At 35.7% G+C, this 25,983-nt stretch overlaps 1 protein-coding gene across 3 annotated transcripts; it reads left to right on the forward strand.

The window, feature by feature from the left end:
• The first annotated feature begins 357 nt into the window (after positions 1–357).
• LOC142978423 (alanine aminotransferase 1-like) lies at positions 358–21,926 on the forward strand. Of its 3 annotated transcripts, none has more exons than XM_076122867.1 (11): positions 358–513; positions 976–1,224; positions 9,657–9,746; positions 10,926–11,020; positions 11,970–12,160; positions 15,489–15,691; positions 16,355–16,483; positions 17,454–17,660; positions 18,117–18,260; positions 18,764–18,878; positions 19,226–21,926. In XM_076122867.1, the coding sequence occupies exons 2-11, from the start codon at positions 979–981 to the stop codon at positions 19,372–19,374; spliced, it is 1,569 nt and encodes a 522-aa protein (XP_075978982.1). In that variant the 5' UTR covers positions 358–513; positions 976–978; the 3' UTR covers positions 19,375–21,926. The 3 variants fall into 3 exon arrangements, with proteins under 3 accessions (XP_075978982.1, XP_075978984.1, XP_075978983.1); XM_076122869.1 differs by lacking the exon at positions 358–513 and adding an exon at positions 571–730; XM_076122868.1 differs by lacking the exon at positions 358–513 and adding an exon at positions 729–867.
• Positions 21,927–25,983: the final 4,057 nt, after the last annotated feature.

Below are 25,983 nucleotides of genomic sequence, written 5' to 3' on the forward strand. Positions count from 1 at the left end.
TTTCTTGGATTTCTTTCCCCGCGGAAGAAGTCACGCGCAGAAACTAGCAAAATAATATTTTTAAGTCTCTTTTTACCCGCAAAACAAGTACTTGGAGCTAAAATAAGTGAAAATATGACTTTTTTAAAAGTGGCGCGATCGCGAAACTCCGCCAAACGAAAAAATCACAGTGTATCAAAAACATTATTTTTCCGTCATCTTTACAAAACAGCTAAATTCTCTTCGTCATAGTTAACTTCTATCCTATGAATATTTAAATAGCCGACTTTCAAAGAAAATGTGAAATATTTTATGATCTGAAGAATACAATAGGTAACCCGTTCAAAACTGTTTTCGTAATCTGTGGAAAATTATTGAAATTAAGTTGGTATTCCTGGAAGCAGATTTGCCAAACTCTAGAAACTAAATATCAAGATCAAAACAAAACATTGTGCGACTTTTTGAATCGTTTTACGTAACATTGTCATTTTATAACTTTTATGTAATTTTCCACAAATTGTGCATTGGTGAATAGTTAGTTTCATTTATTTATCTTACTTTTAGTGGAATTTCATTTGGTGCTGTTTGTTTATTATTTTCGTCAATTCGATACCATTCAATGTTATAAATTTATGACTGATAACCTACCGAAGAGGTCATCGTAGTGGCGTAAATGCTGTACTAACATTATCGTACTCGTATCCACGTTTATCGCAATCAATAATTAACCGATTCGCTTTCAATACATCTCGTAAGTCATAACTTTGTTTACAAATTCAGTGAGCGCACGTATCGATCGAGCTGACAGACAATAGGCGGACGTTTCCGACAGACCGGTTTTATTACGTCTGAAGCTTTGGAATTGTGAATGTGTTCATGTAGAATTTGGTAATCATAAATCACATTATATTTTTGCCATTACATCGCTGTAAATAATCGATTGTTAGTGTTGCGCATCGTGGGTGACGTTGTTACGAGTCGTTCGATTGATTACAGAACATGTCACACTTGAAGTTGATAAGCTGCGCTAGTCGCGTTCTGTCCGGCGCGGCGGTGCGGTCGGAGTACGAGTTTATTTCGGGTATTCAGTTCGGAAGCACGAAACACAGTGTTCGCACGATGTCGAAGGATGCAGACAGAGCCATCACCATGGGGAACATCAACCCCAACATCCTGGCGCTGGAGTACGCCGTGCGCGGACCCCTCGTCATGCGCGCCGCTGACATACAGAAGGAACTGGACAAGGTATGCGTTTACTAAATTAAATAATAATACATAAGCGAATAACAAAATATATTGTTTACAAATTGACAAATTCAATATTTTCAGTGTCAATGTCAGTGTCAGCTGTTCTGCCATAAATTACCCACATTTTTAGAAAGTTTAAAGTATTATTACTATCACACATTCATACTTTCTACACAAAAAACTAAAACTTTGTTTTGCCCTCCTGGTGTAACAAAAATCTAAGATTACCTGCATTCAGCAGTAGCATAGTAGTGGTCAGTTCAACTTGCATAACATTCCATAGATTCTATGAGTATTCTGAGAAACCGCTTGTTTCAAAACAATTTATATTGTCCCACACACACAAATGTGTGTGTGTCATGAGTGTGGACAAACTTCCTCATTTGAGTAATTATTGCAACTACAACAAACCAAATTAATTACACTTGAAAATATAGGTATGAGTCAAATATGCACAAAGCCCTTTGTAAATTTCTTTGATGTATTAAAATACACCTCTTTGTTTATAATTTGGGGTAAATATTTTATTTGATTGCCAAGAACATGACAAGAATAATGTCTTTCGGTGTATTTTTAAGTCATAAGGAAACAGTTTCTTATAAGTATATTCAATTTTCATAGTAATTCCTGTTCCCAAGTTTTGAATAATAGTTTTTTCCTTGTTGAATATAATTTTTAGTCCGTATTATTATTAATATTTTTTTTTGTCATTTTTTATATTGGGGAAATAAAAAAGCTAATTTTACAAAAAAATATGTTAGATCTATAAAAGGTAACATAAAAATTACATACTTCTAAAATTGAAGCCTCCTTTTTTCATCTTCTGATAAAAGACAGCACTTAACATCTTGTATAGCCATTTTGAGTGATGAAGAGATAACTAATCTTTTACATTAACTCTTATGCCTTACTTCCAAATAAAAACTACTGTCATTCCTCATATGCTTGTCTAAACCAACTGTCAGTACAGCAATGCTCAATATCGGCGACATAACACAGAGTTCTCGCCCAAGCGATAATGAACCAACTAATTTGTAATGATTGAGTTACCACACATACACGGTAATGTAAACATGACTATGTAATAGACGAAGGTCATAAGGCTTGCCTTATTTACTATTGTGTTGTAAATAGTGAAAGGTATTGACATTGGACTAATTTACAGTCTAAAACATTCACAAATCAATTATCTAGTTTCTAAAAGGTCAATTTTGATTGTACCTAGGTACTACTTTTAAAGCCTTTTTATGATGTAATGCTTGTCCCAAAGAGATTCCTTACGTATTTTCTTAACTGCAGGCTTAAATTGAATACTATTTAAAGGGAATCGAATCCAGATAGTGGTTTAGCTGTTGTTCTAAATTACCTGCCGGGAATTCTAGATCACCGTGCCCACTTACCAAAATGCCACGTCAATTTTAGTTAATATCTTGCATAAGTAGTTCGACCGGTTATTCAGCGCACCTGGCTATTCTCAGACAAATCTCTCATACTTCTACAAAGTAAACCCTTTTCTATACAAACTCTTTGAATATTCGCTCGCGAAATTCTCATTCATACGTCGAGTAGCATGTCCCCAATGATCGAAATAATAAAAGTAAAACATCTGCCGCCGTGACCTTGTCTCGATGACAACGCTTACACTTGGCCACTTGATAAAAGGAAGATTATCTAAAAACTAGGTAATCTTGGCAAAGCAATGCATGTCGTTGTCAGCCTATAATAAAAAACTGTCTGTATTTACACTGTTATATTATGTGGATATAAAATATTTTTTTGTTTAAATATTCTTATGATTTGTCTGCAACCTCGTAAGATACGCAGTTAATGTGGTTTTAAACGGTTTTTTCACGTGTAGTAATAGCTTTAGATTTATTTTTATGAGAAAAAACTCCTATTCTGCTGTAAACGTAACAATAAAATGTGGTATGGCCATAATATCAAATTTTATTGAGCTCGGTTCAGCTGCTTATTCGTAAAGCGTAACCAATAGTTATTACATTTCGCATTTATAACACATCTAGCTTCATAAGAATCTCACATATTAATATCTAAACTATAAATAACTCGGCGTTTTCAACTTTTTTCATGTCCCCAAACCTTAATATCTGCGCGAGTTTATTCGTATTCCGTCCAAAAGTTATTTTTACCATTCACCTTGAACCAGACGTTCATTATCTTCATTATCTGGTTATAATTAGGCAAGAATTTCGACAGACTGACGAACGATCCACTCAGTAACTAGCCAATCTTATCTTCATTGATAAAATGCAACCTTTCCGTTGACATGCAATCACTTGGCGTCATCGTTACGCTGTTGTAAGGATTACGTTTGCATTAGAATGTTTACTTTGTCACGTGCTTCGATTATCTTAATGGGACAATCCTGTTGGATTGGATTGGAGTGCTGTCGTAAACTGGAGAGGAGTGGGTGGTCCTATTAGCTGTAAAACGGGGGGTCTAATTACTAAATGTAACATAGAAGAGCTCTTTTATCTAAATTGTGGTGATAATCAGACAATATCCAGTTAATGCATTGATTATACATCTTCAGATACAGGCTAATGCCATATTATAGCTCTCAATACACAAGTATCTTTATTTTATTAAATCTCTAATCTTTTGTTATAGGGTAATGCATAAAGTATAAAATGTTTTCTTGCCCTATTTGCATATCCACAGCAAATTGCAATCGTAAATGTAGCAGTTAATATCACCAGTTTCTATAGCTTTAGCTCCATTTAGTTTTACTGCCGATATTATTGACTGTTTTGACGTAAAGTCCACCTCAATGCGCCATGCTTGCATGTCACGTGCGGCCATGCCATTAAAAATGCAAGCCGCTATTGATTTATAAACAGTTTGCACCATATTCCCCTCTGTTCACGGAGCTGTTTCTTCGGTCATACTTAGTTGCAGTATGAAATTAATGATTTAACGGTAAAAACGCAATGCTCACGCTTTGCTGGTTCCGTTAAGTATACAAATATGGATAATACAAGACTGACCGAACCTGTTGAGTGAGAAATTATCTGCTTGAGTCGTCAAGAATTCATAAATTGTGACTGTCGTGGTAGAATATTTTTACCTAATGCCAGTTAGCAACAATTTTGCAATGCACACTTCTCTTAAATAAGAATCTACTACCAAGACCGTGTCAAACTTCCTCATTTTCAAAACTTTCCAAAAAATGAAATGGATCTTAACTTGTGTATCATTCATAAGCCAGAGCTGATGAGCTTTATCTTCTTAATTTCTGCATATCTATCAAATTAAAAAGAATGACTTAACCAGTAGTTCCTTTATAATTTCACCTTCAAAGTCTTGTCATACAATATCCTGACATTCACATGGTCAATTACGCTTGCTCATCGCAAGATACCCGTGCATAACAGGCCGTGAAGTGTGCGGTGGCGGCTACCGTGGGCGCTGTATCAGGTGTCGTGGTCATAATACCATCGTGACGTCACAGCTGTCAACCTTGCTGAACATGTTAGTTAGGACTTGCGGTTAAAGGTCTTGCAGGAACGGGTTACGTAAGGTGAAGGTCGGCTACTTATCGACCGGGTGTAGCTCTTGGGGAAATCGATGAAAGAATTGCGGAGATAGTTAAGAATACGTAAGGTCAGAAAGCTAGGTTAGTTGACTTCTTCTTGATATGAATTATTCTGGGTTGTGACACCTAGTGTCGTAGTTTTGGGGGTGGTAGTTTTATTAACGCGCATTGTAACCTTTGCTATGGCAATAGGATTTTCGCAGACCATGTCAGAACGGCCATTAAATACACATTAAAAGTTTTATTTTATATATTTTATTTCCTACTTCGACTCTATTGTTATAAAATTGAAGAATTTTTTTGTTCGTACTCGTTTATCTCAATACTACAAGTTCGATTTGAAAGAGATTTTCGCTAAAATCAAGTTTCAGCAACATTTTCTTCAATACTGCGTACGAGAAAAGTCGCGCAAAATCGCTTGTGTCTCGAATTAAGTCATTATCTATTCAATAGTTTATTATTAAATACCAGTCTAGTAACAGTTATCGGATAGCGACACGGCTCGTTCTTTTTATATCATTGACTCATTTCCTATTGGCGTCCCTTTCCCCGTCCTTGGAAACATCATATATATCTTATTTAACGCTTGTTTCACTGTAATTACGTTTAAATTGAGATGCTCACGATATAAGAACTAGTTAAATGTTAATTTAGATTCTGTAGTAAACTCTGATTTATGTAAAGTCACTGTGTAAATAAAAAGTAAAAGTCTTCTTGTTGTGTCTGTCTGTCTGAGCTACGAAAAGCCATAAGCCTGAAAGAAAGTCTATTCGATAGTGATTATATTTGCAATATAAAAGAATAAAAGTAATAAGAGAGAACTCCAGTCAAATTCGTAATCATTATTATGACAATATCATTTGAACAAAAGTTTATCTGTTTTGTGTCTGCCCTCGCAATATCTGTAATTATGTACAAAGGTATATGTTATTATTTCATTATAATAATTGTCAACAATATTATTCAAACCGATAATTTTTTAATCAAGATATGACACGCCAGTTCAAAGGTTCAGAGTGACGAAACTTGCGATACAAATAATATCCAGTTATTGTATGTTTTATTATTTTGTAATTATCTGACCCGCGGTTAATCGGGTTATATTTTGACGTCAACATTACTTAATATTGACGGTATCTTCGCAAGGCTAGATTGTCCCGGATTTTCTGTAAATGTACTATTGGTAGGTACTTTCATTGTCATCTTTTTCTACTCTTTACTGCATGGGTCCATACATGGTATTGCACTTTTTGATATTTTATTTCCAAACAAAGTGTAACGATCACGATGCACTAATTTATTTGCATTTTACACAGTGCACTGGCGATTTGCATTGCTATATATCAGCTTGTAGCAAAGCAAAGTTATTGGTCTCAAGGTTTTAAAGGCAAGTCTTAGAAAATTACATGATAATAAGCCTTATTGCATTGCAATAGGTGCCAGGATTGTTCCCTTGTGAAGTAATGGAGATAATGAGTAAATTCATAGGCAATTAAATCGTATGTAGAACGTGTCAGAACAGTATTACATGTACTTTGTGTTTGTATGTCCCATACAGTAGCGTTTTAGTTACAAGTAACTTTTAGCAAACAAATTTATGTCTAATCGAATCGAAAATGTAATTTTCCTTCTTTTTTTTTTCAAAGACAACTTCTGCACTAAGAATTACTCTTGTATTGCATCTTTATAGGGATTTTTTACAAACAAACAGACAAAAAGCACGACGAGACCCGAAACAATTGTTTGTGTATTGCACAAATAATTGCTCCGTGTGGGAATCGAACCCACGACCCCCCGACGCAATGGTATTCTTATACCTGAATCTTGTTTCCCGGTCTATTTTCGTTATTAGATTGGCGTAAGTTTTAAGCTTTTGGATTTTCTACGGTTTATCTAGTAAATGGAACAGGTTAGGAAGCTTTTGAATAATACTTAAGTATTCTATTTGCAGACGTATTTAGTAGGTCATGAATAAAACGAGCATTGCAGTGTGCAGTTGCATTTCTGCCTTCCGTCATATCGGCTTTAAACTAACCAGCTGGCTTACTCGACGTTCTCGAATTTAATTGTATTAATTTCGAGCTTGTGTCAAATCGTACTCTTAAATATCGGACTAGCGCTGGCTTTTAACTATAATTAAATGAAACTTTTAGTTTTAGATATTTCATTCTAATTATTTTCTTTGTTTAAAATCGATGTTTTATGCGGCACTAGTTTTGAATTCATCAGTAGATACGATATTGACCATAATATGATTTTGACTTTAACTCGAATCCGACACGATTAAAGCTGCATTTGAGTATAGTGAGTAAGCCAGATATATCTTAAAATTTTGACATTCAGAATAAGCATAATAATCGTTTTATCAAAGATCCTTGACCAACATTAAAATCAAATGCTACTCAACTCGCCTTAAAAACGCACTCAGCGAGTAAACTCAGTAAATAGATGTAAACATACACTAATAGTAGTGATAGTGTTTATTGTGGTTGATAACAGCTATCAGTGATAACAGGACGCTCAGCACTATTTATCTTAATAGAATAATGCGCCTGTAGGGTGTCGTGATATTGGATGATTTGAGTTTAAACGACGCCGCCGTCAGATTGAGATAGTAGAATGTTGACGTCTAAGATTTTTTTTCTGCTGTTATAAATTCCTTAAAAAGCAGCCAAAAAGTTTCCGTTCGAAAATATGTCTGTCCTAACTTTCTTACCTCCGGTTTCTGAGTACATTTAGCGGTAGTTTATCTATTCGATAGCGTTTTCTTTATATGAGTTTAAAATTAAACGCATATATTGAATAGATAAACTACCGCTAAATGTACCTCAGAAACCGGGGGTTAGTTATTTTATGGTTCTTCTTCGGGGCCTATTACCGAGTTTAAAACCTTACATTTGAACTCGCTTCATTCGTCTCTGAATTCGTTTCATGTCAACAATTGATCAAGAATTTGTGTCAGTCTTTTATGCAATGTGGCCTATGATTCAATAGAACAGTTTCAATTATGTTATTTATCTTTCTAAAGCAAAACATCAGAGTTAATAGTGATTGATCATACCATTACCCGCAGTGCGGAACTTTTATGATTTAGACATTAAACTGTTCGTGAGTCGCGTGTCAAGTAAATTGCTTCTAGGTGATCTAGTGATTATTATAATAAGAAAAGACAAGCATTTAAATACATAGCTTTGTATACTTGTTCACGGCTTTTAAATGTGCGATGGCAGAATACGAAGTTTGTTTTTTGTAATGTAAATCAAGGAATTTCTGTTAGAAACTTTTTTATTTGTCCGAAGTGGATTCCGCCATTGACAAACCTGTCTATATTTCCGGTATTAAAAAAGTGCTAAGTTTTTCACTTACTTTCCTATTACTTCGAAGAAAGTCCTTGTAAATCTGGAGGGTATGTTTTGATCAATTGCCTACACATTCCTTACTTGCACATAAAATTGGCTATTCCTTATAAGTCATTAGGGCACGTAACACAATACGCCATATCATTGTTTAGTCTTCGCTGGATCAATACTTTCAGCATACTAGCAGTGGGTATGTGGCCAGTATTATGATGACGTGTTGTTTCAGCCCAGGCTGGCTCTTTTCCCGCTGTAGGCTTCGTTATGTAACAGCGCTTTGACTTTCAAATGAACTTGAACAATTTCGCCGTTTTGCAACGCAGATTGTATGTTCTTATGGTGCTTAACTGCTATTATAACCCTTAATCTATAAGTTTGAGGCAAATGGTTATGCCAATCAGCTCTCCTAGGTTTTAGTAGACAGGTAGTTGTATAAAGAAAATGATATTTATGACCCAATACTCAGTTCTACGTAAAACTTCAAGTAATAATGTGTATATTTTACATATGTATGTAATAAATTGAAGCGACGTTCATTACAGTGCATTTGCAGGCTTTCAGTTAATGAACAAATTGATTAACATTAGTTAGATTGGCTGGACAAAGGTTGCACCATATAAATGTTATCTAGTCCTTTTAAATGTTCCCATCAGTCTGATTTATTACAGAAAGTAATGTGTACGTCTCTTGATGGGTTTATATGTTAATGATATTATTGTAGACTAAAGTAATCTATATACCTATATGTATAAGAAGTATATAAGAAGTAGACATTTCTATTCCCGCTACTCTTACAAAACCTAGGCCAATCATGGCTTGGTCCTTAGATATATATTTTGTCTTCTTTGCTAGGCTCTGAATCATTATATTATTATGGAGTCTGAATGTATCTAATAACAATAAAGCCAGTCTGCTATGTATGTATGTATGTTTTGTACCTGATTTCCATCTAGTATTCACGTGAGAAAGGAGGTTACTGTGTGATAGCATTATTTAATCTTCGTGGTTTATTTATTTTATTTGCGTTGAAAATCCTACCTAACGATATAGTAGTAAAATAATTATAATACAATCTAGATTTTACTGGTGTACCATGCGAATCGGTCATGCTTGGATTTCTTACGATAGGCATTTCTTAATTTTTTTGGTTTAAGTAAATATTGCCTTTCAAACAAACAGTAGAAATAAATTGCCAGTTGCTGTAATTATTGTAATACAGTTCATATAATTACTAACAATTCTAAGAAACTTTGCGTAGTACAATACTAGTGCAATCGACCGTAATTAATTGTGGTAAATGATAACATTGATTATTGAACTTTGACAAGCTTAGACCAACTCCCAAATGTTTGACAAAATATTGGACCAAACATCTTCACTTCAACAATAAAGCCACGTCAAAGGCCTTCGGACGGCTTGAAAACTTTGACACTAGGTTGACCACGAACCATGCGTTACGAATTAATGACTTCAACAATGATGACGTCATCTAATGAAACATTGTCTTTTGTTGTCAGGGCGCACAGAAACCATTCAAGACAGTGATCAGAGCAAACATCGGAGATGCACACGCCATGGGACAGAAGCCTATCACGTTTATTAGGCAGGTGAGTTGAAAACGCCAGTAGTTATAAATATTAAATGAACAGCCAAATGAAGATTCTACTTTTATTTTAAACTTTCATCGCACTGGTAGTGGCATGGTGACCACTTTAAAACCACTGCGTCACGGAGGCTGTCAATGCGTTCCATGGTACCCTTGACACGTTCGGAGTGCCCAATTATTCTTCTGTTTGTTATCTCCGCTTATGCAGTTAAATAAGCGGCAAACTCGCAATGATTAAGGCCTTGTTTTGAGTGAACGCTACGCAGCAAAACGAATGATAAGAAAAAAATCTATTAAAAAATGCAATATTGTTTAAAGCAGTGATTCCCAACCAGTGGCCCGCGGAAGTCAAAATACCTATGGTCCGCGAGTGATTTAAAAATTTTGAACGTTAAGTATGATTATTACACTTTATTTTTAATAGTGTTCCATGCTAACAAGAATAATATAAAAATGGTCCCGGACTAAGAAAAGGTTGGGAACCCCTGGTTTAAAGCACAGGCATTTTAACCTTTTTTTTAAGCAACTGTTGCTAATAGCTTTGACCAACTATACATAGATACTTACTAGTCTTACTACAGACCCTTTATAGACATATCTCCCCAGTCCGTTCTTGGTTCCTTCTTTAAGAAAAAGTAGAGTTTGTTCGGAAAAGGGAACTTCTGTAAAGGCATGAAATCGTTTTGATTATTCCTCGATATTATTGACTAATAATATAATAATATGACTAATAACTAATGCATCTGACTCGATTGACTGACCACTGATAAAACTGCATGTATAAATGAGTTTAATGAGAGAACAGCGCTTCATTGATCATTCAATATTGTTAATTAGACGTAATTAATACTCATTGCTAGGTATGCACTGTACTACAGCTGCAGTCAGTATAATAATGTTTGCATTAATAATCTATGCTATGCATATCTACAAATAATACTAGATTATTTCCATTCAAAGGCAAACTTTATTTCTATGATTTTTATGTTAATACCCAAAATTATGTTTTTATAATGGAGCTTTTCTGTCATACCAACACTGTCTTGCTTTTCTTCAGCAGTGCTATTTAGTTTTCCGTATTTCCTCATACACGTATACATTTATTTTCCCTTCTTTTCTTTGCTTTTACTGCCGGTCTTTGTACTGATATTAATATTACCTTATATTGTTCTCTATGTAGGTTCTGGCGTGCATCACATGCCCCTCGTTGATCGAGAACGGCGATTTCCCCTCCGACGTCAAACAGAAGGCCAAGGACATATTGCAGGCTTGTGGGTGAGTGGACAAACAAACAGCTTATATTTTAAAGAAAAAATGTACTTATGCAAAGTAAAATCGAGTACGAGAGAATTTTGATTAAAATACACTAGTTGATTAGTTATGTTAACTAAAACTAGATGACATGTAGCATTAGATTTTGTCATTGTAATTTGTAATAGACGCAAAATTAAATAAAAAATTGTGTTGTTTTCAAAGTAAATGTTACACGTAATAGTAATTGTCTTAGTTTTGCACAAAATATTGTCCTTATCCGCACAACGACTATTGACCGGTTTCAATTATATATCTTCAGATAGGGATAGCAATTTCAATCCGAGGGTAGAATATTGAAACCGATGTAAATACACTTTTGGATGTAATTGTGAATTGTACTGTAATATTATCTAAATTATATGTTTTTTACTCCCATGCCGCTGCCGGATCGGTGATGTACACACAACAGAGAGTAAGTAGATACACAGTTGCGCTTGCGCATATTGCATGTTGCTTTTGCATGTGTTTAAATTAAAAGGTGTCTATATTATTTTAGGAAATAATACCTGACTGATTTACATTATTTAGTTATTGCCTGGGTAGTGAAGGTTCTATAAATAACTAGAACTTTGCGTACAGTATTTTTTTTATTCATAGCAACTTTTTTAAATATATTATGAAGATTTTGGTGTTGATTTTTTAATTATTTTGTTTCATCCTTCTGCTACCTTAATAGTATTTTCTCAACCCTTTCCAGTTATATTTATATTCTGATTCCTACATAATTTATCAAATTTTACCCAGTGCAGGAACAGCTCTCCGAGGTCTATAAACTCAGGACCACTATCGCCAGGCCACATAGTACCTATAACAAAATTATAGACACCTTTAAACTTACTAATTATCTTGCTACACGGTGTTGGGAATATACTACGCATAAACACATACTAACATATAACTTCTCGTACAGAGGTAACTCAGTGGGCGCGTACTCGGTGTCGCACGGTATCGAGATGATCCGTCGCTCGGTGGCGGAGTACATCGAGAGGAGGGACGGCCACCCCGCCGACTGGCAGAACATATGCCTCACGGGAGGAGCGTCCTCCGGCATCAAGTACTGCCTGCAGCTGCTGTGTAACAACATCGGAGGGAAACCTTCAGGTAAATAGTCTTAGAAACTACTAAACAGTAGCGTGATTCTCTGAGGTCTGTACTATCGAGTAACGAGAGTTTGATATTTAAAATTTACTTCAAAAAATAGTTCACACGGCTCCCGCTAGAGACGCTGATTAGAATTTTATACAGCGTTTCTCTGTGGCTAGCCGGTTATGGTAGTATATCACTACATAGTATAAAACAAAGTCGCCCATTTTGTCTGTAGTCCCTTCGTATGCATAAAACTTTAAAACTACGCAACGGATTTTGATGCGGTTTTCACTAATAGAAAGAGTATTTTCTCCGACAGGTTTTTATATATAATTGAAATACATTGAAACTATATTAGCTGAGTTATAGCGATTTATGTCCAAGAAGTCAGAAAAAAAATCTAATTGAAGATTGCATTTGTGCGTGCGCCGCTTATACCGTTGGATACAAGTAAGAACAATGTATAGCAAAAACATTGGTCTTTATTAGTTCTACAAAAAAGTCCGCGATGACATATATCCAGCCTTTTTATTTAAGTCACAAAAACTACTTTTCTGTATTAAAAAAACATTTAATTCGTTGGGTGATGTTTAACTGGTGATATAACCAATAATACATATCCTTATCAAAATAAGTAAGTTCATCATCACGAGCATTTAATTTAGATTATTTTTGCAGTTTACAGTGTGTTGTTTAGACATATAGTTTAGGAGATATCACGATATTAGTATTGCGGCACGGTACGGGCCGGCCGCGGCGGCGGGGGCAGTAAAAGTAATAAAATGTAGAATGTAAATAATTTAAAAAGTAAACAAGAAAATAATAGTTAGATGTATATAACAAAAGTAGGTAAGTACATAAAAAAAAACAAAAAATATAAAAAAAACGGTACATAAAAAATAAATAATATTAAAAAGTAGGTACTACGACTTTGATCTATACATATAAGACAAAAAAAAATCTGTACATTACTTAAATATTTTTTCCAAAAACTGATAGGGGGGGCGATCAAAGAAGAGTCACAGAAACCAAAAAACATTTTAATATTTTAAACGCGGTTAAGGGAAAGAGAAGTTATTGTGAATTGAAAATTAGTATCCAATATGTGTTGGTGCGTTGACTGTATTTGTCGAAGTAGCGGGATACACGCAAACGAAGTTGCGCGGGTCAGCTAGTAGATAAATATAAAGAATGGCGCTAATGATAAAAAAGAACGGTGGTCTGAGGTTATCAATGTATAATTGAGGTGATGTTTTATATGAATACGTGGTGAAGCCATTGGCAATCCCACCCTTTGCTTTCTTTCAAAATGATTGCCCTGTGAATGTTCAGATATGTCACGTACACCTCAACTATTGCGCCATTGGTCGAATTGCTTAATAATTTGCCTACAGCACAAGATTTAATGTATAAATCTTAAGTTTCTTCAAATTAAAATGCGCGATTTTAAAAACGAAAGTAAAATATCACTGACGTCGAATGTCGTCATGCTCGGGAACAAAGCACTAGTCTAAACAATAATATCGTAATTCACGGGTTATCGCACCATGAACACAGATTAAATCTAACTGAACGTTGTACCCGGTTATTTACTACAATTTGTACCACATTATATACGTTATCGAACTAGTATCGATGTGAGAAATAGTTTCATGATTGAACTGTTTGACTTAAAGACCTATAAAAAACCTATGCCAATATTATAAAATGTGTTTCTTTGTTTGTCCTTCTTCCACTCTAAAACAGCTGAACTGATTTAGTACTTATGTTGTAGATTACCTCTTAGCAACCACAAACGATCTCCACGCATAAGTTAATGGGTCCGTGAACTTGAACGTGTAACAAACATACATAGACGGGCGTCAAACATACATATATTCCACAATATTAGTATAGTTTAGTATGCGACGCGAATCTCGGCTCAAACCGGTTCTGTCGCTCTATGACGCTCAAGGTTGCAACTAATCACTGATCATTTTTTACTATTTACAGCATGTCCCTATGGTATATTATTTACATTACATTATAACTTATTATTTGTGTAAAGTAGCATATATTTAATAATAATGTATTAAAGCTACATTCACGGTTTATCAATAAGATGAAGATAAAAGATAGAAACATTTATTTTTGTACAAGTTTACAATATTGTTCGTCGCACAAGTCTGATTGTACCGTGGTTTACCGATCTGTTTACTAAGGTAACAGCAAATGTATGGAAACAACTATCAAATTCCAACCAATTAGCTATTTGACACTCATTCAGAACTGGTGAAACAGACCTTAGTCTATTACTTTTTACTATCCCCTTTGAATTGAGAACTACAATAGCAATTTTCTTTTGATTTGAAAACCCAATGAAAGTCTGAGTTATGAGGGAAATTTGTCTTGATAGTATAAGCCCTCTCACTGCATGATACAGATGGATGATGATTGATCATGCATTACATTTTATAAAATATAAATATTGATGGATTACTTATTGATATCTTAACATATTATACATTTTCTAAATTCAATATAAATAATGAATACTAACGATTATGCTATAATTACATTGTACCAGTAATACTATGTAACGTCGATCACACATGGCCTTCAGTGTTAACGACCTTTTATCTACAGCCGGACAGTTGCGAGTGTATTGCGCAATTATATCGCTATCCCAGATATGCGAGATATTGATAAGATTTCATGAATGTGATAGTCTATTGATGTATAGTGATTTATCGATTATTGACTTCTATAAATAGATATGATCATGCAAAAAATATATTATAATAACATATGTTTGATATTATGCAGATAATACGGTTTAGGAATTTCAACTAAAATCTAGCTCAGTTTTATACGTGCTAAATTCATTTTCAGCGCTAAATAATACATTTCAGAGGGCAATCCTATAACGCATTTTGCCGCGTGTAAAAATGTTCGTATTTCATACTTGGGCGTATCCTTCGCGTATGAAAAACTAGAGGCCCAGGAATGCTTAAAAACTTGCATAAACAAATTTAAAATTAGCAAAAATGAATGCGATTACAATAATTATTTAAGTAACAATTGGTACGAGTATAGTTTTGTATTTTTATTGCTCGGTTTCTACCTCTCTACACCAGCACCAGTCATTTTTATTTACATAGTTTTTTATCATACTCCACATAGTATTTTATAATCATTGGCCCGCCTCGTCGTCGCCAGGCTAAACAGCTATTTTACAAAAACCTTTACACCTTTTAGCCATAAACATTCCGTTTGAAAATCAAAATCCGTTGCGTAGTTTCTAAGATCTAAGCATACAACTTTGCTTTATACTATGTAGTGAAGAATATTTGTGTTGTTCCAGGTGTAATGATCCCGATCCCGCAGTACCCGCTATACTCGGCGTCGCTGGCGGAGTACGCGCTGGGCCAGGTGGGCTACTACCTGGACGAGGCGGCGGGCTGGGCGCTCACCGAGAAGGAGCTGGAGCGCTCGCTGGCCGAGGGCATGAAGAAGTACAACGTGCGCGCGCTCGTCATCATCAACCCCGGGAACCCTACTGGACAGGTGACTCACTTACATTTCAATTTCGCTTTTAATTTGACAACTTTAAGACAAAATGTTTAGCATTATTTTTGGTATATTGCTCCGAGCGTCATGCTCGAGAAAGTCAATTCAGAGGAAGAAGGGTAGTAATAGTGGATTCCATTTCATCTGTCGCGGTTTTTTAAGCCTGCAGCGAGAGTGGAAACGTTGATCATGCTTGGGAACGTTACTTGTGGTTAGGTAGCATCTATAGAATTAGCGAAGCGTGCAGACGGAGTCTCCCAGCGCTGTTTGTCTTTGTTATATAAAAGACAAGTGATAATAAAAAAATCACGCTCGCATGATTTTTAAAATTGACACTTCCCTATTTTGGACTGAAACAATAATATGGCGTTGAGTGTAGGCGCATTGAAAGCACGATAAGATATATTTTTTGTCATTATTGATGTAATTGTAGATACAAATCAAACGTATGATAAGGTCAAGCAAGGGGATTTTTTACATAATGATGTCTAATTAAATAAAACTGTCATAAAAGTGCGTAACAACACTGGAAATTATTTGTAGGTACATTTATTTATTATAACCTTAAACTAACAGTCATTATACACATGTAAGTTAAAGGTGCATACATTGAGATATTATTTATTGTATTTCATGTTTGTTTGTTTGTTTGTCTGTCAGGTGTTAACCCGCGAGAACATCGAGCTGATCATAAAGTTCGCGAAGAAGCACAAGTTGTTCCTGTTCGCTGATGAGGTGTACCAGGACAATGTGTATGCTGAAGGCAGCAAGTTCTTCTCATTCAAAAAGGTACGTAGACCTTACATTCCTACTTAATAATCGTTTACCAGTATTGCGAGGAATAAAAGAACGTAGTAATAAATTTTCTGAACTATGAATTGTGTTAAGCCACTTATTCCTATTGCTAATTGCCTTGCACATAGAGCTTGGTTTTGAATAGTAACCTACAAATCTTAGGCTTAAGTGAAGATCTAGGGTCTATATGGTTAAAAGAAACTGATTTTTATTAAATAATTTGTTCTGAAATTGGTTTCTTGTTACCTCTTTTAACTGGCTCTTCGTATTTGATTTGAACTATTTGACTAAATAGGTTAGTAACGATCGGTTATCAATCCCAGTAAAATATAATTGGTTCATTCTTGAAACTAATTATAATTTATCTATGAAGGTCGACGGTAGATGTCTGATATTTAATTAAAACTCCTGTTAACATCAATTGTTCTGTTCATTATGAATGTGTTTACGTAATCTTAATCAAGAAAACAAACATGCACATTGTTATTAGAAACTTGCTACCTTAATTAATGTGATGTGAGCAAAAATCAGTTTTGAATCTGAAGTTCAATGTGATATTGGTTGTCGTCAAGTAATACAGGTTTCTTGATAAAGGACTCTTCAAATTGTTAGATGTGAAACGGTCAAGTTGCATAGGTGAAATCTTTAACATGTTATGATTGTCGAATATTGAAGAAAATTACTATAGCAAATAATAGAAATAAATTATTTCTATTAATTTTCTATTTATTATTTACTATTTCGTTAGGTGCTTGTAGATAAAAGTAGACGGTCGCGAGTGTCTTAATAGAAATCCTAGCAGCATTCTTCGGTGCATTTAACTAGCCACCGTGTACGGCGTAGGGAGACGAGCACGTGTGAGCGCACGTATTCTGTAGACGATACGACGACGTCGCCGGTGCACACAATTCCAATCCTTGATCTTACCAACACAAAACTAAATTCAATGTTGTTGTTATTGTAGGTGATGACGGAGATGGGCGCGCCGTACAACAAGATCGAGCTGGCGTCGTTCATGTCGGTGTCGAAGGGCTACATGGGCGAGTGCGGGCTGCGCGGCGGCTGGATGGAGCTGTGCAACCTGGACCCCGGCGTGCAGGCCAACCTCTACAAGGCCATCTCCGCCATGCTGTGCCCCACCACGCTGGGCCAGGCCGTGGTCGAGTGTGTCGTGAGTACAACACTATCCTACCATAAAGTTCTCTAAGTTAATATTTGATTACAGCAGCCAGTTTCATTAAAACCGGCTAACAATGCAAGACTTCGTGTATGATTTATCATCCTTTCGACTATGTTTATAGGTTTTCCCCAAAATACACATACATTATAATTATTAACTATTATATGATGTCCAAATGTACGCATAATATACAGGTACACTCTCTACTCCATACTCGCATAGTCCAGTGGAATAGGTATAAGCCGTGAACGGTAGGAAGTTAGGCGCGGGACTGATAGGCTTTACGTGCCCTCTATGGTGCGGAGGTCTGAACTCCCTAACTCCGAGCGATGACTAAAAGTTTCTAGATCGAAATAATCATGAATAACTTTACAGCCGCGTCGCAGAAGCAGTTCTGGGGCAAATGTTACTGTAATAAAACTCATTTATTTATCGTGTACTTGTCAGGCACGCCCCCCCAAGGAAGGCGACGAGTCGTACGAGCTGTGGCACAAGGAGAAGAGCGACGTGCTGTCGTCGCTGGCGCACAGAGCCAACATGATCGTGGAAACCTTCAACAAGATGGAGGGCTTCACCTGCAACACTGTGCAGGTACGTCATACACGTACACGTACACGTTCACGTACACGTACACGTACACGTACACGTATACGTTCACGTACACGTACACGTACACGTACACGTACACGTTCACGTACACGTACACGTACACGTACACGTACACGTATACGTTCACGTACACGTACACGTACACGTACACGTTCACGTACACGTACACGTACACGTACACGTACACGTTCACGTACACGTACACGTACACGTACACGTACACGTACACGTACACGTACACGTACACGTACACACATACCTGTAGCATCAAGAATACACGAAAGCGGATTTGGTTACAAAACCGTCCATTTAATAACTCAGAAAATCAGGCATCAATCAAATTGTACAGGGCAGAGAGGGCATTTTTGAGGATTTCATTATTTGAGTAAATTAACTGCCACGTCATCTGTCATGGCGCTTTAGATTAAATACTTTGATGTAAGGAATAGAAAATGATAGTATTCTTCTGTCGTGTGTCTCCGCAGGGTGCGATGTACGCGTTCCCGCAGTTCAAGTTATCGCAGAAGGCCATCGACGCGGCGCAGAAGGAAGGCAAGAAACCTGACGTGTTCTACGCGTTCAAACTGCTCGAGGAATCTGGTACGTACAATATCTTCTTTTATACTACACCGAACCTAAGAATCTTTAGTAATGTTATGCCTGAAAATGTGAAACTAAGCGAGAAATGGAGATCGTGGAAGACTCGGGGTCAAACATCGGCTACTACGGCGAATAATATTATCACTAAAAAATGTTTACGGAATGTTTTGTAGTTAATATCTTTCAATCAAGAGTAAAGATTTGCAAATATGGTTTTTGTTATGGTTTTGATTCCATATAAAGTATGAATTATATAAAGACTAATGCCTGGTTTCTTAGGCACCGAATAAAGATTCTCTTTTTTTTGTAGTTGAAAAGCTATGTAACACTAATTTGCGTGTGTTCAGGAATCTGCATCATTCCGGGCTCCGGGTTCGGTCAGGCGCCCAACACGTGGCACTTCCGCACCACCATCCTGCCGCAGCCCGAGCTGCTGGCGCAGATGTTGGACGTGTTCCAGAAGTTCCACGCCAAGTTCACCAAGGAGTTCGCCTAGTCGCGTCACGCGCTGGCCCGTAAGCTTCCCCACGTCATATGACTCGACCTCACATAATTATATGATACCATTGTTGATCTAACTTTCTTATTTTTTATTAGGGATGTTGTGGGTTGAACGTTTCGCATGTGGACATAAATACGGACATGTTGATAACGGATATGGTACGGATGTTAAACTATTTCGGCTTATAACGGATAAGTCGAAATTAAAATGAAATTGATAGGCGTTACAATTACTGAATCTACCACTAGCTTGGAAAGGGACCAGAGCCTAATGGGAAGAGCTAGCAACAAACTCACGGCCATAAATAACTTTATATCCGTCACCATATCCGAAACGATGTAATGTTTCGGATAGTATCGGTAAAATTTTAACTTATAGGTTTTCAATTTAGACTGTCACTTATCCGAAATTATCCGAAATATTTGTATCGGTTACAAATAGTATTTTATTTCGGATATCCGATAATTTACGGATTTTCGGTTACGAAGCTCCATAACATCCCTGTTTTTATACAACATATTGTTTGTTATACATCATTTCGTAAGGCAGTTACATATGAGATTTGTTTTGTATGTTTTATTTTATAAATCATGTATTTGTTATACATTTATTTGACTGGAGATCGAGATTTAATACGATACTCAAATCTTAAGCTTTTCTGTAGAAAACAAATTAAAATTTACTTAAAACTTTTGTAGATAGTTTACTTTCAAAACATTATCTAAAAGATCTGTATGTTACGTATCTCAGTTCACAACTAGTGTACGTCAAATTGATGGCCACTATTTAGTACATTACTGCTTTGTCATAACGTGTTAATCGCTATTATATACGCGAGAAAACAATGTACAGCATAGTGGCTTTCAAATTGTTGTCAACTGAGATACATGATAACCTCCTGATTGTGATATCGCAGTAAATGATATACTAATGTAAATAAAGGCGATGTGTGTCGAGTCATAGTGTTCAAATGTGGCACGTTTACTGTAACGTAGTGAGGTTCCTAGTGCCATCGACCCACTGCTCTTTGTATTATTTAACAACTTATTGTTTGAAACACACGTGTTTACTTGAAATGTTGATTAAAAACTAAGCAGTGTTAGACCAAGTGATGTTAATGATGAATTTGTAAGTTCTAAGCAATAGGCTTTGTTTTAATAAAGACAGCCTATTGCAATTGATAACGAATTGTCTCCTGAATGTTATAATTGTATTTTTGACATCGGTTAAGAAATATTCTTATAATCGTGCGATTACAAACGTGCGAACTACGTCATAGTAGAAAAGATCGTAGGAATGTGACGGAAGAGTGGTCCAATAATCGGATCTATGATGGAGATCGGATGTTTGTAATCACCCGGGAATAGAGATGTCTTTGGGAGACTATTTCAAGTAAATGCCCAGTGTTACACAACAGGAACAATTGTAATATATCTTGTTATACATATTGTATTATGAACGGTTTACTTTATAATAACGATCTTTTCACTGACGATATCGGAAAGGTACCAATACTGATGTCTTTACATATTTTTGTGATAAAAAATAACGTTTGGACGTGTGAAATTTGATCACGATGATTTTAAGAATGTTATGTAACACATATATGCATAAAATTACGCCTTTTTCCCATAGGGTAGGCAGATACAGACATATTATTCAAAAATATTGTCTTTAAAACCACGATGTTTATGTATATGCAATTGATGATCACGAAATCTTGGGTTTGATTCCCGTGTACGGTAGTGATTGCCAATTTTTGCCTCAATTTGTTCTTCTTATATATCGGGTTATATAACATTTGTTAGTTTCATATTACTATTACATAGTGAGTATTGGTAATGTAAAGTGTATATTTTGGATAAAGAAATGCCTCGTCGGTTGAAAGATCGTGTAATTTTACTGATTTCGAATCATTTGATTATGATGTGATTATTGTTTAGCACAGTTCTGTCATTGTGATATTTGAAATGTTTAGCGAGAAACGATTGTTGTCGTTAGACTAGAACTGTGGGGGATTCACGTCTGATTATGAACCTATGCATCAAAGTAAGCTGGACTTTAGCTTTACAACTATTGGATTACTAATAGGGTCAATTCATGTGTCCAATGGATTAAATTTGCGCTTGTTCGGTGTCATCATTGGCCTGTGTTGATCTATTGTAGATGATCCAGATGGCATGGTAATTTTATGATAGGTGGTTGCCATTACGACTTAAATTGCTCTAACAAAGTTCAGCCCAGATGTGAATATACCCCTACTAGTTGAGATGTGTTTACACTATCTCAATAGAAAATATAGTATCATATAACTAAAACTTACAACCTTGCATTTACACCAATTTCTGCCATTTTACAAAACTTTTGTAAAACATATTTGTTTGTTAATTCTTCTTTATTTATTTGTTTAAGTAATTCAGCTGGTTTCTGTTTATGAAGCGGATATGTTCGGTGTTGCAGGATTGTTGTGATTTAGTTTAAAACATGTCGTTATGGTGCAATGAACTTGTTAACGCGTTGTTAAATCGAATAAAGTATAATGCTGATGTCATTGTTTTTTTCACGATACCTCATCTGTTCCTACACTTCCTACACATTAAACTTACAGATAAATTGAGGCGCCCGTAGCCAGTTGCGCTCACCGGTCGGTAAACGATCTGTGGGTTAAGGAAACCTTGGCGCGGTCATTCCATAGATGGGTGACCGCATAGTGGTATTTAAACAGGGCGTCTTCGTGCTTCGGGAGCACGTAAAAAGTCGGTCCCGGCTGTTATCTACTACGATAACAGTCGTTAACCCACGTCAAAGGCCTTCGGACGGCTTGAACAAATTTGACACTAGGTTGACCACTAACCATACGACAAGAAGTAGAAGAAGACAGATAAATCTGCTGCATATTATTATGTTGTTTCAAGATGAATAGAAACTGTATCAATACTGGTTAACATTCTATCTATCTATCGTATGGTTAGTGGTCAACCTAGTGTCAAAGTTGTTCAAGCCGCCCGAAAGGCATTTGACATGGCTAAACGACTGTAGTCTTAATTGACAACAACCGGGTCCGACTTTTTACGTGCCCTCCGAAGCACGAAGTCGCTCAGTTCAAATACCACTAAGCGATCACCCATTAACATTTAACTGCTGTGGTAGTCTTTGGACGTCATAGTAAAACGTATTGTTTTGCAGATGTTAAATCTAACCATCTAACCTCGCTATTCCATTCTTGGTTCATTATCGGCCAGTATCAGGGCTGAAGCTCGGCGGTATCGGTGTGATTGTTGTCTTTTGTCAACCCTCCACGCTTGCAGACAGTTACAGCAGAATAGTGCACAACTGTAATATTTGTACCTAAATGAGCAATATACAACCTGGGTCCGCATTAGCGCAGCGTATTTTATGTCTGTGAAAACTGCACCTGATTTAGCAAATCGCCGGGCCAGGGCCAACTGCACCTGATTTAGCAAGCGCCGGGGTTCTTAACGGTACCGCAAAACGCTGCTTGAAATATTCGTGCATATGTAGACAATCCTACCTTAAATGAAAAAATCACATGAGATAACGTAATCAAAATACTCTTTTTATAGAACGACTAGCTGACTCGCGCAACTTCGCTTGCGTCACCTAAGAGAATGGGTCAAAATTTTCCCCGTTTTTGTAACATTTTTCGTTGCTACTCCGCTCCTAATGACCGTAGCGTGATGTTATATGTATAGCCTATAGCCTTCCTCGATAAATAGGCTATCTAACACTGAAAGAATTTTTCAAATCGGACCAGTAGTTCCTGAGATTAGCGCGTTCAAACAAACAAACAAACAAACTCTTCAGCTTTATTATATTAGTATAGATTAGTATCTGGGGGCACGGAAGTGCCCCCGCAAGTCGAGCAAAAAAAAGCGGCACGGCCGTAACATAACATCCTTTTCTCGAAGCAATTCGGGCTATTTTTGACACCCCTATAACTTCGTTGTGGACAAAACAAGAAGCCTGGAATTTTCAGCAACTAATCAGTCATTGTATAAACACGGTATATTTAAAATTTCAGTCAATTTGAACCAGTAGTTTAAGAATGACAACTTGTTAAAATTTTGAATTTTGTCACTCACTGATTCACTGACTCACTGACTCACTGACTCACCGATCATCAAAAGTCTAAGGTACTTCTAGCAGACTTAGAAGCTTAAAATTTAGAATACAAGTAGGGTTTAGTGTCTTAATCATGGGAAAATTTTATTTTTTTCTAATTTCGGTCCAGTTTTCTAAATACACTAACTGTAACAATAACTTTGTAATCCCATATAAATGTATAAGATTACAAGGTTACATTTGCAGTTAATGAATTCTTATTACTGTAGAAAATAAAATAATTAGGTACCTACTATATGAGGCATAATGGGAGGGGCTATAGGGTGGGTAAGGGTGTTATGCCCATGAAACTGAACAACATTCCCATAGGAAAATATGTTTAATTATTTAAAAAAAAACGTCTTTCCATACAAATTGGACTTATGTTCGCTCTACAAAAAGAAGTGAGATCCCATCAAAAACATTCTGTAAAAACCTCAAGTCTCGCCGTAAAAAGTTGTGAGATCTATATAATACCAAGTCGATTAATCTATTTAGTCTCTACTTAAAGGACCTTCTGTCTTAAGTTATTACGTATGTTATTATCATGCCAATTTAAAAAAAAAACCTTTAAAACAAATAGATCGACTTGGTCATCGCAAGAAAACACAAATTCGCCATTAACATTTCAGGAGCATTAACTTCTCGTCGTGCTGTGTAGTGTGATACATAATAATAATCAAATCATGCGATGGCCAGGTCGGTCTATTTGTTTTAAAGGTTTTTTTTAAATTGGCATGATAATAACATACGTAATAACTTAAGACAGAAGGTCCTTTAAGTAGAGACTAAATAGATTAATCGACTTGGTATTATATAGATCTCACAACTTTTTACGGCGAGACTTGAGGTTTTTACAGAATGTTTTTGATGGGATAGATGTTTCGCGGTGAAGCTTTGAGAATCGCAATGATCTATGATGGTGTAATAAACTCCATCTGTCGACAGACACTGAATTTTTCAACTGTAGTCTACTAGTTAAGCGCCATCTATCATCTTGTGGCATTATTAATAATCGCCGTTTAGTTCGAAGACACCACAGTGCAAGTGAACCCTCTAGTGTCATTCGAGGGTTGGGTTTTGAGGGTGGTAAAATGGGAGGTTTTGCGTACTTTTCCTCAATAGATGTCGTTGAGAGTTTCAATTATAAAACTAAATGCTAGTTGTGAATTCCTGAAAAAAAATTAAAATACATTTTTACTTATTTCTTAAATTACTGTTTAACGTACGCTTTCAATACATACTAATAACGGCTTTATTACTCTGTGGATAAGGAAATAATTGCTTCAGGGTTTGAGGCCTGAATTTAGTATCTTGTATTATAGATATGAAATCAACCCGTTATTAATATAGGATCATAGAGTATTTTTCTAGCTAGCGATTATTCAAATTTAATTTTATAAACAAGCGTATTATTTTCCTGCATTAAAAAAATGTACAATAGATATGTACCTACTCCATTTATTTCTATTTCCACTATAGAAAATTGATTTAGTATTTGTTTAAAAGTTAATGATTTAATTCAAGGAATTACTGTAATAATTGCTAAAATATTTATAACGCAATCGTAGTTCGCAGAATCTTCCATAAAATAAAGATTGGCAGTTATTATTGATTCACTTGATCACGTAGGTACTTACGTAGGTAACTTTCTGATTCGAATATAAAACAAGCAATACGTTATAGGTAATATGAGTTTTCCCCCTTCTTAATTACGCAATTGTGTTCATTACCAAATAAGGAAAAATAATAAAAACAATACTCATGATACACCCAATTAAAAAGAGTAATATCATTTCCCTGACTAATTACATCTTATCGTGTTTCATATCGTCTGCGCGAGTTCAATTGATAACATAATAAGATACATCTTACTGTAATGTTAACGCGAAGTGGTATAAAACCGGGGACTTTTTAATATTGACCAATCTATATCTAGTTTAAATTGGTCAATATTAAAAAGTCCAAAATATTAATAATAATATAATAATATATAAATAATATTTATTAGTGGTTTTATACCACTTCGCGTGTTGTGTGCACGTTCTACATTAAAATTTACAAATTTCTTAATAAGTGATTTCTTACTTAAGTATTTTTTTGTAAAAGCCTTCTACTTTTTTAATTTTGAGTCATTCGAGTCAAACATTTCGCTGCAAATGATTTTGGTATCCAAACCGTAGTTTGGTCCTGAGATTTTCTAAGTTCATAACTTGTACATATTCATACAGTTATGATTATGGACAAACGATTGCTAAATTAACGATTAAAATAGGTAGAGCAATTAATAAGAGTGCTCAATTTAATCAAACCATTGACTAGGTCACTAGGTAGATGAACTATACGAAATTGTCCTCATTCCGATAGCGCGGGAATCACCGAGTACAATGAAATAAAATATAAAAAATGCAACACGCAAACGGTTAATCCCATAAAGGTTGCGCCACTCAAGACATTCTTACGATAGCCGGAAAGCGCGGG

The sequence above is a fragment of the Anticarsia gemmatalis genome, chromosome 14 (assembly GCF_050436995.1).
Source record: "Anticarsia gemmatalis isolate Benzon Research Colony breed Stoneville strain chromosome 14, ilAntGemm2 primary, whole genome shotgun sequence".
Lineage (NCBI taxonomy): Eukaryota > Metazoa > Arthropoda > Insecta > Lepidoptera > Erebidae > Anticarsia > Anticarsia gemmatalis.

Excerpts from the sequence above, each read along its gene's own strand:
- LOC142978423 (XM_076122867.1), top strand. The coding sequence starts at position 979 with ATGTCACACTTGAAGTTGATAAGCTGCGCTAGTCGCGTTCTGTCCGGC. Across the intron at positions 1,225-9,656 it reads TACAGAAGGAACTGGACAAG|GGCGCACAGAAACCATTCAA; the intron begins GTATGCGTTTAC and ends TTTTGTTGTCAG. Across the intron at positions 15,692-16,354 it reads CCGGGAACCCTACTGGACAG|GTGTTAACCCGCGAGAACAT; the intron begins GTGACTCACTTA and ends TTTGTCTGTCAG.